This window comes from Condylura cristata, unplaced genomic scaffold (assembly GCF_000260355.1).
Source record: "Condylura cristata isolate star-nosed mole 26May11 unplaced genomic scaffold, ConCri1.0 scaffold00011, whole genome shotgun sequence".
NCBI lineage: Eukaryota > Metazoa > Chordata > Mammalia > Eulipotyphla > Talpidae > Condylura > Condylura cristata.
The window spans coordinates 20,693,275-20,706,771 of record NW_004567112.1 but is presented as its reverse complement, the minus strand read 5'-3'; the positions used below and the strand labels follow the sequence as shown (position 1 = coordinate 20,706,771).

Genomic DNA, 13,497 nt, shown 5'->3' with positions numbered 1-13,497 from the left:
GCGTGAGGTGGAGATGGGGGCGGAGGGAGCCGGAGCTGTCACAGGCCCCGGGTCCGCCTGACCAAGCCAAGTGGGGTGTCATGGCCGCGGGGGGCAGCGTCTGCACTTCCTCTGCGGGCGGCGGCGGCCGGGGAGTTAATCCTCGACGCTCGGGTCGGTGTGTGTGTATTTGTGTTTGGTGTGTGCGCGGCGGGGGGGAGCGGGGTGGGACCGGGTCCGTCCGTGAAGCCGGAGCGGGGGTCCCTCTTATCCCTTCCTGGAGGGTTGCCGGAGCCGCCACCGCGCTGAGAGCCCCGTCCCCCGCCCCCGAACCTCGGGCCGCCCCGGGTGGCGTTTTCCCCCGCGGGCAGGAGGGCGTGCGGACGGGGGCGCCCCGGGAGGGGCCGGGCGACCGAGCTGCGCCTCTCACACTGTGTGTTTTGTCTGTTTTTCTCTCCCAAGGTCCCGTTTCCCTCTGTGCGGCGGCCGGCGGGACCATAAGGGCTTAACTCATATATTTAACCCCCCTCCAAAAAGTAAGTGGCCCGTGTGGTGTCTCCGCTCCGCCCGCCGCCCCTCGCCCCGGTCCATCCTTGTGTCTGACTCTGCTGTCCTCCAGCATTGTTATTTGCCCATCTCTGCCTCGGTGCCGCTGCTGTGCGGGGAAATGCTCTCTCGTCGTCTGCGCTCCCCCACGCCCAGTCTTCCGGGAGGCCCAGAATTTTAGCCCTCCATCTCCCCGAGGGCAGTTTCTTGGGAACCAGAGCTTTCCCAGCAGAATCTAGGAGATTCTGTCCGTTGGTTCGGCCCCTCGTCCCCTCCTTCCCGACAGCGTTTCGTTGGAAGGAATTATGCAAATCCTGCTTTCTGGTGTCCATTCAGCGGCAATTTCATGCGGTGAGAAGTTCTCTTTGTTGTGCGAGGGGGAGAACAGACACTGATTTAATAGACATATCTGTTGGGGGGAAGGGTGGAGGGGGTGTGGAGAGGCTCAGTTTGGAAGAATTACAGCACTTGCTTAGCTCAATGTCTTTGTGTTTGAGCTTTCTGGCTTGACAGGAGGCTATGCCCTTTACAATGTCCCACAAGGAATGTTTCCTATAATAGATTAAAAAGCAAAACTGAAACTTTAAAACAAGTGAAAAATAAGGTAACCTTTACTTAGAGAATATAAACCTTTCCATTTCTGCACAGTTTCATTATGAAAATGAATGTGAATTTCGTTAAGAATTTAGACTAACATCAAAATTCACGTAGGCAACAATGCTTTAAGGTATTTGGTAATAACACTTTGGTAGTCCAAAGGTTAAAAGTACATTTTAAAATGTATGCCTTTGTAAATAGTAAAGATATGAATCAGGTTTTTGGTGTAATTTGTCATATGGACTTATTTTAAAATTTCCTTGCAGTCAATAGAAGTCCAGCTCTGGTATCATTTACTCTTCCTTTTATCCCTTCAAATCTATCCTGTTTGCTAAAGTGTTTTATCAAGTTAAATGTTTTTTTTTTTCAATTATGTTGCATTTGTGGCCATCACATGCTTATAGCAGGCGTATGGGTTCTGAGAGGGATGGAATTAATGAGTTTTCGGCATTGTGAGTTAATATAAAATCTAGAAATTATTTTGAAGAATTTTTAGTTGTATTTGTTTCACTTTTAGTGACTGGGTTTTTTTTTTAATAGGGTTTTTTAGTCTTTAATGGATTTTGAAATTAACTTGAGTCCCGTTTATTCCATAAACTTTCTGTAGCTTTAGTTCTGATGGTTTTAATGAGTTGTTTATCTTATTCTAATTCTGTTTGCCTTGAATCCTTGCCTTCTGCCTCAGGCCTCTGTCATTGCTAGTGTTAGTGGTTAGTTATTGCTGTGTGACAAGGGTTTTTTAATGACTAACAAAATTCTTGTGTAAATATCTGAGTTGAATATATTTAGATTTCATTTTCTTGAAGAATTTTAACCTGACCATCACTTTTCTTAAGGCATACTTTTAACTCCAAATTTCCACATTAAAGGTAGTAAAGTTCAGTAGATATCAATATTTAGAGTCCAGAGTGCAGAGTGGCATTTTAATCTGAACAGTAATATGTAGTTGATAGCTTCCCAACTAAAATCAGTTGGGTCTCATATCTTCTCTTTTATTATACCTAATTTTGTTCTTTAAGGCAAGATCTAAATAAATCAGTTGAAATGTTAACTTCCTAGTTTAAAAGGACTGGCAGTGATCTTTATACAATCTAAAAGGCAACTTATTTGTTACTAGTGGTTGTAGTGATTACTTTTTTATTTTAATGGGATTGGTTCTGAACAGTTAACCTTCTGTTTGATTATGATGACTGATAAATGCTTCAGGGTCATTTGGTTTCTAAATGATATTTAGTTTGAAGCAATCTTTGTATTTAAAAAGAAATTCTCACTCATTTCCAAAATCTATTTCTCCCTTGTACCTTTTTTTGGAGATGAGGGAGTGTCAGTAATAGAGGTAGGGGTGTCATATGTCCATGATTAGGTTTTAGTGGTTTGGAGTTAGTAGCAGATTCAGACAGTGATTATGATTTGGTAGCCAGGTGATTATTGTGGTGTCTTTTGGGACTAGGATAATCATTTCAGATTCCAGGAAAATAGAAGTTCTCTCTGCTGCTTGGTGTGATGTAACCTATTGCCTGACTGCTCCTCGTCCTTGTAATATTCATTAAAATGCTTTCCCATTTAGGCAGAAGTTGTGGTGGTTTCAGTTTAGCTCTAGCTTGGCTGAAAAGCATGGCAGTATGAGTCTTCTTGACTCACAGAGAGCTATTTCAAACTGCCTTCATTCTTTCTGTGCTTGTTGCTGGAGCAGTTCTAGAAAGCACCTGAGTAATGCCATTTTTAACTTTAAGTCTCTACACAAGATGGTCTATAATTTCTTCCAGAGAGAAAATGAGGTATTCAGTGTCACTGGGGACTTGCCATTTCTGAGTATCTACCTAATCACTTAGCTACTTGTATTAGTACTGTTTTAGGAACAAAGGCCAGTTAGTTAAGTACTTAATTCATTTAAATATTTACTAACAGTCTCCCTTGAATAAGCACTAGAGGCAAACTGAGATTTTACAGGAGCTATACTTAAACTTTTCTTCCTTAGAGAAGAGATACTATATTCAATTTTTACACAAGCTTAAATATGCCATGTGATTTGTGCAGACTATATTAGGTTTGTTTAGAAGTGAAAAAAGTTCTTGAGATGACGAAAGATTTCATGAAGAAGGGGTGGGGAAAAAGTAGATGGTGAATTTTTGCTTCATTTTGACAAATAAGGAAAAAGCATTCCTGTATTTAACAAAAGTGGAAAGTACAACAAGTTGTCTATTTAAATAGCCATCCTTGAACCTTGTAGACAACTTGTGGGAGATAGGTTTGCAAAGATGTGCGTATTAGAATTTTCTGAGGCAAGCTTATAGAGACTCTAAGTAAGCTAGAGTTTCTTTGTTAGCGAACTTGGTGTTTGTGATGGCATTTCCCTCTACCTCTGGGGAGGAATGTTTCCTTTATTTAAGGACTCCGTTGTAGACTCCATGGTAAAGATACAGATTGTTTTTTAAATCACTTTGTCAGAAACAATATTGTCATCCACAGCAATGTCACTCTTAAGTAAACTCATTTAAAGGCTGAATCTTATTTCATTGAAATATATCAGTGGCAGATTAATTCTTTGAATATCTTATTATTGACAAATTTTCATCCTTAGAGACTAGATTTGGTGTTTGGAAATTGTTAAAAAGTATTTTCTTTGACAAGTAAAGGTATATGTGAAATAATGGCCTTGGTTTTCTTTCTTGCTTTGCAGTCTTTGAAAGCTCAGCAAAGGGGCATGATTGTTTTGATAACGCCTTTTTTCCATTCTTAGTTCCTTTCTGTTGCATAACTGCTGACTGGAATTTGGATATTGAGTAGATGTGAATAAAGTGTTATTGTTTGTAGTTTTAACTTAAAGACTTGCATAACTACACTCCAAAATATTGCAAATATCTAAGTCATTTTACTATTGCAAATGTCTAAGTCTTTTTACTATTCCATACACTTGTACGTTGCATTGGAATAATTCTAGTTAGTTTACTTTTCATTCACTACTATTTCATTTTTATTTTGTTTTATGTCCCAAGTATAGTGGTTCATACATTTAAAAAATTTAAGCTATAACTTTTATACCACAAAATTCATCCTTTTTGATATATGTGATTCAGTTATTTTTATTTACAAGATTGTACAAACATCACTATTTAATTCCATAGTACTTCAATTACCCCACGAACGGTCATTTCCCATTCCTCTTGTAACCTAACTCTTTGCCACTACTAATCTACTTTTTATTTCTGTGGGTTTGCCATTTCTGGACATTTGTCATAAATGTAATCATTTAATATGGGAACTTTTATGTCTTAGCATATTTGCAATATTCATCCATGTTGTAGTGTGTACCAGCACTTTGTTCCTTTTTTTTTTTTTGAGCCAGTGATAGAGCATTGATGGACATACTATGTTTTAGCCATTCATTTATCAGTTGACTGGACATTTGGGTGGTGTCTACTTTTTGCCTGATCTGAATAATGCTCTTGTGAACACTTGTAGCAACATCTGTTTGGATATTTGTTTTCACCTCTCAAATAGTGTGTAGATAGGAGTGACATTTCTGAGGAATGTTTTAACCTTTTGAGGAAAAGTCCAACTTTTCCCAAGTGCCTTCAGTATTTTACATTTCCATCAGCAGTGCATGAAGATTACAGTTCCTACTCATCTTTACCAGTTTATGCTTTTGTTCTCTTTTTGATGATAGCTGTCCTCGTGGGTAGCTATGAAGTGGTATCTCATTGTCGTGTGATTTTCATTCCCTGACTACCAATAATGTCGAACATCTTTTCATGTGCTTTTGGCCATTTATATATCTTCTTAGGAGAATTGTCTTTTCAGGTGCATTGCCAGTTTTTTTTTTTTTTTTTAAAGATTCATTTATTCATACAGAACTGGGGTACAGGCCAGAGATGTGGAGGGTGAGAGGATTCACCAGAGACAGAGTGGGGAGCAGAACAGGCAGATTGATGAAGTACACTGCTGAGGGGAGCAGTGGGCGGGTCAGGAGAGGTCTGCCACGCCATGTGGCTCTCCTCCGGGGCAGGCAGGATCGAACTCATGCAGAAGTGGCTTAAGCTTCTTAGTGCTGTGCTTTAACCCACTGGGCCACCAGGGAGGGCCACGTTGCCAGTTTTTAAGTTGTCATTTATCTTGTCATACTAAAAAGTGTAAGAACAGAGTACTGGTCACTAGACATAACAAGATGATTTGCAGACTTTTTTTCTCATCATAATCTCAAACTTTAGAATAATTACAAATCACAAGATAAACTACCATATGCCTTGTAAAAGGGATATAAATGAGTTCTATTAGATTATGAGTTATAGTAATAGTGATTGGCGTGAACTAAAATTACTGAGGAAAGGCTACATTAAACACATTTTTTTTCTTTTGTTATTTGATGTAGTTGTAAGAGTATTTATGTATTTCACTATCAAAGTCTAACTCCTTTCTTTAGTGAAGGTTTATATACTCAAGTTCAGATAAGTTCTAATAATGTGGTTTACAGTAATTGGTTTACAGTCTGTTCTGTGAGCTTCGAATAGTAAATAACAGATTTGACTAGAGAGGGATGCCTTTAGTCTGTATAGCTTCATCACAAACATTTTGTCTGAGTCTGTTTTGAGTTAGAATAGTGAGATAAGTCTGATCAATAGTAATATTTTTGATGTTTAAGATTCCTTTTGTGGTTGTTTGCATTTTGTAAAACTCATATGACAAGTAAATTTTTTCATGATTTTATTTTTGGTGCTTAACTAAGTATACTGTTTGTTCCCAAAAGATTTCATTGAATTTTGTTAGTTTCTCATGTCTTAATTGAGTGTCGGTTTCAGGTGTAATGATGTCTTTTTTTTTTTTATAATATAATAGTTTATTTTTACATCATTTTGTTACATTTTTTCCCATCTCAGTTGTAATCCCCTTGCATTTCCCATCACCGAGTCACCCATGTGTCAATTACCAAAGTCCCGTGCACTTCCCTACCCCCCCCCCCCCCCGTTTTTTTTTTATACCATTCCCCACAAAATGTCTCTGGCACATGGCTGTTCATTATTCTTAAGGTGTAATGATGTCTTAAGGACAAAATTGAGCCTTTTGTTAGGCAGTTGGCAAAATTAGTTTGAGGATTCTTTTCTAAATAGATTGATCGTGAGGGTCAAGTTAGGAAAGCTATGTAAATGCTGAGTTTTGCCTTGTTTTTATTTTTTTGTTCAATGTACTTACTTACCTTGTTAAAAGAGAATTATGGATACTTTTGGTTTTACTAATCCAAAAGAATCAGTTTTCCTAAAGTTATTACTATGCAAGCCAAGGAATTCACAAGTGTAAAATCAATTTTTGCTGTTTGTCCATATAATGAAGTTCTTTTAAAGTTTTGGTTAATGTATAACCAAGGGATGACTCAAAGGGAATGTTAAAAGGAAAAATGATTTTGGATGTAATAAATGTTTTAGATTTGTATTTCAGATTTTGGTGTTGGGAAACTCGAAATTAATAAATTGTAGATATTTCATACAAAAGAGAAAGAACTTCCATAGGTGTATCTTAGAATTATATTGAAAATTATTTTCACCACACTGTTTGAAGTAAAGAGCACTTTTCCAAATCATTAAAAGTTAAAGTGTGAAAGGGGAACAAGAAACTAGAACTAGAAACAAAGTTGTCTCACAAGATTTTTGGCAAGCATAACAACAACCTAGAGGAATAAATAAATTTTAAAATTGACATAGGAACCAGAAAGTGTCAGAAAATCCTGTTGATGGTGTTACCATCTTGTATCTGCAAAATGTTTTATGCTTTTTAGAAAAGTTTAGTAATAGTTGTCTTTATTTAGAAATGTAGGATAATGTAATTAAATGTTTTCTTTGTATTAGAAATCAGTTCATGAAACTTTTTCAAGCAGTCAGGGATTTCCCTTAGTATAAATGCTTCCCTCTTATTCACAGAAATTGTTATGTTCTCTTTCAATGTTTATGAAATACTTACCCGCCTTCTCAAGTGAGAGATATAGAACTGAACTCTTCTAGAAGTGTACATATTTATTTAACTTGCTTCAGTTGCATCTGAAATTAAGTTGTTCAAATTAAATTAAGTCACGTCATGTTAATTTAAAAATCACATGCATCAAGCAAGATTTGGGGGTTATAAGATAATTGTGAACACTAGCCTTATTTCAGTACCATGAGAATTATTATTGGAAGATTTTCATTCTTATTGGAAACACTAGTCTATGACTGGAAAACTAGTCTGACTGTTATCCTGTCTAGTAATTAACTGATTTTCATGAAATCTGAATAATTTATCAGCATTAATGTTATTATTTGCATATATCTTGTTGACTTTTGAGGCTTCCATGTCATATAGGTAGGTACTCTCCTAACCTTATAATGTAAAGAAAGGGAAAGAAAAATTAATATATCTACAGGGTGTAGACCATGTGTGAAACATGAATATACTGTAGTGAAATATATTTATTTTTACAACAGAATTCATGTCTGACTTAATATAAGTAACAAACTCCACTAGTATATTGAGAAATATTGGTTTATACAAATTTCAAAAATAAGAGTACAATGTGTATAGATGAAGGAATTGTTGACTTTGTTGACAATCTTTTGTTTGTTACATATTTTGTATTGTCTGCAATGCCTGGGTATTTGTGGACTTTTTCCTGAATACTCCCCTTCCCTACCCAATATCATTTGTATTCAGAGTCATTTGTAGAATTACTTTTATGCCTATCCATATGACTTTTTTTTACCTTTCTTTACATATATTTTTTAAATCTTTACTCTTTTAGATTCATAACTTATCAAAAATAGAAGGAATACTGGAACTTGTTTTCTTACCCATCTTTATCGATGACTAGTAAAAGAAATTTTAGGGCCTTTGTCGTGGCTTAGGGGTCAGGAGTCCCAGGGGTTGACTGTCAGCAGATCACTGCTGTGGCCTGAGTTCTGTCCCTGGTCAGGGAGGTGACCCACATAAGGTGCAGAAGACCTCTCCTGTCTTACCTGCTGCTCCCCGCAGCAGTATATTTCAGTCAGTCTGCCTATTCTGTTCCCCACTCTGTCTCTGGTGACTCCTCTCATTCCCTGCAACTCTGGCATACTCCCCAGTTCTTCTACACCATTAAAAAAGTAAAAGGAATTTAAAAATTGTGTATTTTGGAAAATGTCAATCATACACAAAATTAGAATGGTATGGTGAATATCCAGCTAACATCGCCAAGTTGCCATTCTTTCTGTTCCACTGGGTTATTTAGAAATAAGTCTCAGACATCAAATTTAGTTCTGTATTGCATCTTTTTTTGCACCCTTTTATGTGTACTGTCTCCCTTTTCCCACCATGCATCCCTATCAGGTGATTCATAAATTTACAGAAATAAGATTATTTTAATATGAAAAAGACTAACTTTTATTTTTGTATTGTTAATATTTCTTAAAAGTGACCATTTTGCCAGATGCCCTTTCATGTTAATATATCTGTCATAGAGGTGGAGAAACACATTTGGAAAGAGTAAGGATTTCATTCATGGTCACCTAGCTATAGAGCAGTAAACCTGGGGTTGGAATTCAAAAGCCTATGCTATTCAGTTGTGAACATTAAAGTGTATTCTTGCTTTTAGACTTTTCCTATCGGTTCTACAAAGTGGTTTCCTCTTTCTTTGTTTCCAGCTACTGATTGCTTACCTGCTTCATATTACATTAAAGAATTTGGTTACTTATCTCATAATATTACCATAAACAATTTTTTTTTTAATTACCTGGCCTTGAATGCATTGTTCCTTTTCTTCAGCTGTGGTTCATTCAATTTGTCCCTTTTTGTCTCCATTTTTTACTTTCATTAGTGGTATTCAGAATTAAACTGGTTTCGGGGCTAAATATTTCCACTGGCTTAGTTTTCCTTCATATGTTGCTTCCTTCACCATTGGTTGAGCTCTGAACATAGTCTTAGAAGAAGAAAGACAGCAAAAGCTATCCAAGTGGTATTGATTTTAGGCTTTAAATTAGGTGAAATTTCCATGTGGACCAGCTTGGTTCACAGGGCACTTTGAGGTTTATAACCAAAGCTTTCTGGTAACAATGTGTAGGTGTCTGACCCTTTCTAATATTCATATCCATCCCAGAGACCTCAAGTGTAAAGGGGTTGGGGGAGTGGCGGCGTAAGGACCTACAAGATAAAGTATGTGGAGGTAAAAAAATTCAGGATTCCTGGATTTAAGCCAAATATATGTCATCTCATTTCTAACCATTTAACTGTTTTGGTGCAGCTGGCACTAAATATTTTAAAACGTGTGATAGAAAGGGAAGTTGCTGGTAGTGTTTAATTGCTGAGAAGGGGAAGAATAACCAGATACATTGTTCTAGTAATCCAAGCATCACTGATCTTAGACAAAAAAGCTGTACTAGTGAATACTGGAAGATGAAACAATGTGAAAGGAGAAATTGAAAGTAAAACAGGAAGGTCTTTACCTTCACTAAGAATAAAAAGCGAAAGGAACATAAGTGTTTATGAATACACCCCTGTATGAAAAGTTAATGCATGATTAGTGACATAAAATCTACTACTCTGGTCATTTGTATTAGGTTATATAAATTTCATTCAACTAATAAGAAAGCACACAAAATTTTACTTATATAAATGGGCATTTATTAGCTTATCTCATCTCAGTAAAATAATACTTTAATCATGGGTGAGCATTGAGAAGCTAGCAAGTCTTTTGGAATAGTTACCAAAAAAACCCTTTTAAGTTGGTTATTTTTCCATGCGTGTTAAACATAAATAGCACATCTTTTAAAAATAATTTTGTGGGCCCTCCCTGGTGGCGCAGCAGGTTAAAGCACTGCACTGAGAAGCTAAAGCCACTTCCGCATGAGTTCAAATCCCGCCTGCCCCGGAGGAGACCACATGGCGTGGCAGACCTCTCCTGACCCGCCCGCTGCTCCCCACTCTGTCTCTGGTGAAGCCTCTCACCGCCCCTGAGCCTCTGGCCTGTACCCCAGTTCTGTATGTACAAATAAATAAATCTTTAAAAAAAAATAATTTTGTTAATGTGTTATATTCAGTGGTCAGTAATCCGTAACTTCATATTTATTGCAAGAAGAATCCTTAGTATTATTATGCTTATTGTGTCAGATACTCTAGATCTGATTTCTGTTCTGAAAGAATGTATTAGCTTAAAAAATTCAAAATTCATTTCCAAAAATTTTTGAGTGGTGCTGGAGTTTGTCTGTATTGACATTATAAAAGGAAAACAAATGTGATTAAAACAGTCAAAGCTATTTATGTATGAATTGGAAAGCCAATTTTTATTTGTGTGTGTGTGTTTAATACATATAAGTTTTCACTCTGATGTGTTTTTAAAAATAGATTTTGGCGTGTTAAACATACAGAATCAGAAATCCATGTGTATCTCCTGGGGAAGTTTCAAAACTTATGACAGCTACTAATGGACAATTTTATCTAAAAGATAGCATTACTTTGGATCCTTTTTTCTTCAGCGAAGAACTTCTGTTTTATATAGCATGTAGATGAAAAATTACTACTTTTTATTGGTGAAAAACAAAAGTAAAATCTTAAATGTGGTGAAGATAGAGAAAAGAAACAATAAAACTATTAAGTAGGAACAATCAAGAGCTATAAGTCTGTATTATGGGGCTTTCCCCCACCTAACATGACCACATAGGTGACAGTTAAACCTGGATGAATTGTTTGGTGAACTGTTAAGATTCAATTGTCCACAGATCTTGATCTTTAAAATTTTAAAAACAAGAGAATATAAATTAGTGGAGTATTCTAACATATTTAAACTAATAAAAAATAAGTTGACATTGTGGCAAGGACAAGTAACCAGAGTTGATGACCCAGATAGTTTTGCCTTCACCTGTTCCTGAGAACTTAACCTTTATTTTGGAAAATGTGAAATGTTTGTTCTTACTGAATGATTAATAGTGTTTATGCATTACTTTTCAGACATTAGTTGATACAGTTTTTTTTAAATCATGTCAAATTGTCTAGGTAAAAATACTTTTGGTAACTATTAAAGTCAGCCAACTTATTTTTTGTGTATTTTATTACTGAATTCTGTCTGGTTAATTTTATTTTCGTAGCTATAAACACCATTGTTTGTACAAGTCAGTGTCATCTCTCTGGGTGTCCAAAGATACTTGTTTTCATAGACTAAAATACACATACATTTATTTTAAAAACTAGTTTAGTTTACTTCTTAATTTATATCCAAACATTACCTTTTTTTTTTTTTAAGATTTATTTATTTATTTATTTTTTGTATACAGAACTGGGGTATAGGCCAGAGGTGCAGGGATGGTAAGAGGATTCACCAGAGACAGAGTAGGGAGCAGAACAGGCAGACTAACGAAATGCACTGCTTAGGGGAGCAGTGGGCAGGTCAGGAGAAGTCTGCTGTGCCATGTGGATCACCTCTGGGTCAGGGATAAAACTCATGCGGAAGTGGCTTTAGCTTCTTAGTGCTGTGCTTTAACCTGTGGCACCACCAGGGAGGGCCCACGTTACCAATTTTTTAAAAGATAAAAAGAAATATAGAGGAAAGATTGAGCTTACAATCTTTGTATATTTTATAAACTTGTACAAACTATAATCCAAATGAAAGCAATTACTTTAAGGAATATGAATGTATATCCAGTTACAAGTAAAAAAGAAGATAAAGAATGAAGGCTATATTAAGAAACAGGAAGGATTAAAAACCAAACAAAACAAGAAAGCTCTGTTGTCAAATCATGCTGCTGCCAGTGTGGGGCTTCTGTGACTCATGAACAGAAGTATAAGCAATGATAGGAACTATATTATTGCTGTTGTGTTTGACTGGATTGTAAAATAAGTAACATGTTAAAACTTGATGCGGAAAGGATGCTTGCTCTCAGATGGCAGAACACACAGGATTTTCAGATGTTCAGTCCTAGAGTTCTGCTACGGATGGTCTTTTAGGAGTGTGTAATTTGCATTTGTGTAACAAAGTCTTTTTAAACTTTTCTCCCTACTTCTATAGTTCAATATTTCCTCTATACTTCTTTTTATCTTTTAAAAACATTGCTAATATTTGGAAATAAATTAAGAAATAACCAAAATAGTTTTTAATGTGTGTATTTTAGTCTAGGGAAACAAATATCTTTGGACACCCAAGGAGATGAGATTGACTTTTGAAGTACAAACAATGTTGGTTATAGTTACAGAATGAAAATTAACTAGACAAATTCAGTAATGAAATACATACAGTGTATATTGAACATGGATGGAGCCATTTTGGAAAGCAGTCTAAACTTAAAAAAATTAAAATGGGAAATAACCTATGACCCAACAGCTCACTTCTGGGCATCTACCCAAAGAACAGGAAATGAATAACTCAAAAATTATATACTTTAAAGATGTTTATTGCAGTAATATTTACAATAGCTTGGACGTGGTAGCAACCTCACTGCCCACTAATAGAGAGTTGTTAAGAACAGATGGGTTATCCACACAGTGGAAGGCCATTCAGCTACAGGAAAGATAAGATGTTGCCATTCACAACAAATTGGAGGGGCTTTAAGAGAATTGTAGTGAATTAAGTCAGAACACAAATAAATACCAGACTTTTACATAGTAGAGGGATCAAAAGCAAATTACTTATTAAAGCTAGTGCACACTAATAAATGAAGAGGTATTTCTGAGCTTAAGGGAGCGCTGAGTGGAAAAAAGTGGAAGGGGCCAAAGATGGTATATTGGGGCGGGGGTGTACATGAACAAATGAGTATATACATTAAATTAGATGGTAATATTTAAGAACGTGGAACAGTAAACTTGGAACATTTTTGACTACTTACTATTTAAAAAGATAAACCTTAGAGTTCCTCCAAAAGCCAAAGACTTGGTTTCCCCAGAGGGAAAGAAAATAACATTCAATGAGTTTATCTTTTTTAGTGATTAAAATTACTTAGTCCAATTGCAACTGAGATGGAAAAATGCACAAAATGAAGTAAAAATAAACTTATAAAAATTATTTAGTCCATAAAACTGTTATTTTGAGATAATGCAAATAGTTCTGTTTCTGCTAGTTTTTGTCTACTAGTGAATTAAGATAAAATGTTTCTTGAAGTTAAACGTTGGTTCCTCCATTTTTGAATTTTAAAAGTATGCTAAAATAGGAAGTTTGTAAAGAGTGTAATGGGAATAAACCTTACTTCATGTATGTAAGTCATCTTTTAACATCAGAAAAGAGTGTAAAAATGTTTTTTCTTGGGCCCTCCCTGGTGGCGCAGCCAGTTAAAGCACTGCACTGAGAAGCTAAAGCCACTTCCTCATGAGTTCGATTCCGCCTGCCCCAGAGGTGACCACATGGCGTGGCAGACCTCTCCTGACCTGCCCACTGCTCCCCTCAGCAGTGTACTTCAT

At 36.2% G+C, this 13,497-nt stretch overlaps 1 protein-coding gene across 1 annotated transcript in view; it reads left to right on the top strand.

Moving 5' to 3' along the window:
* Positions 1 to 139: 139 nt before the first annotated feature.
* LCOR (ligand dependent nuclear receptor corepressor) overlaps positions 140 to 13,497 on the top strand; it is a gene marked incomplete at its 5' end in the record, with an annotated part of 85,500 nt that continues 72,142 nt past the window's right edge. Inside the window, 2 exons of the mRNA XM_012723401.1 lie at positions 140 to 153; positions 442 to 515. Of these exons, the coding sequence (XP_012578855.1) occupies positions 140 to 153; positions 442 to 515 (88 nt within the window). The remainder of the gene's footprint in view (positions 154 to 441; positions 516 to 13,497) is intronic.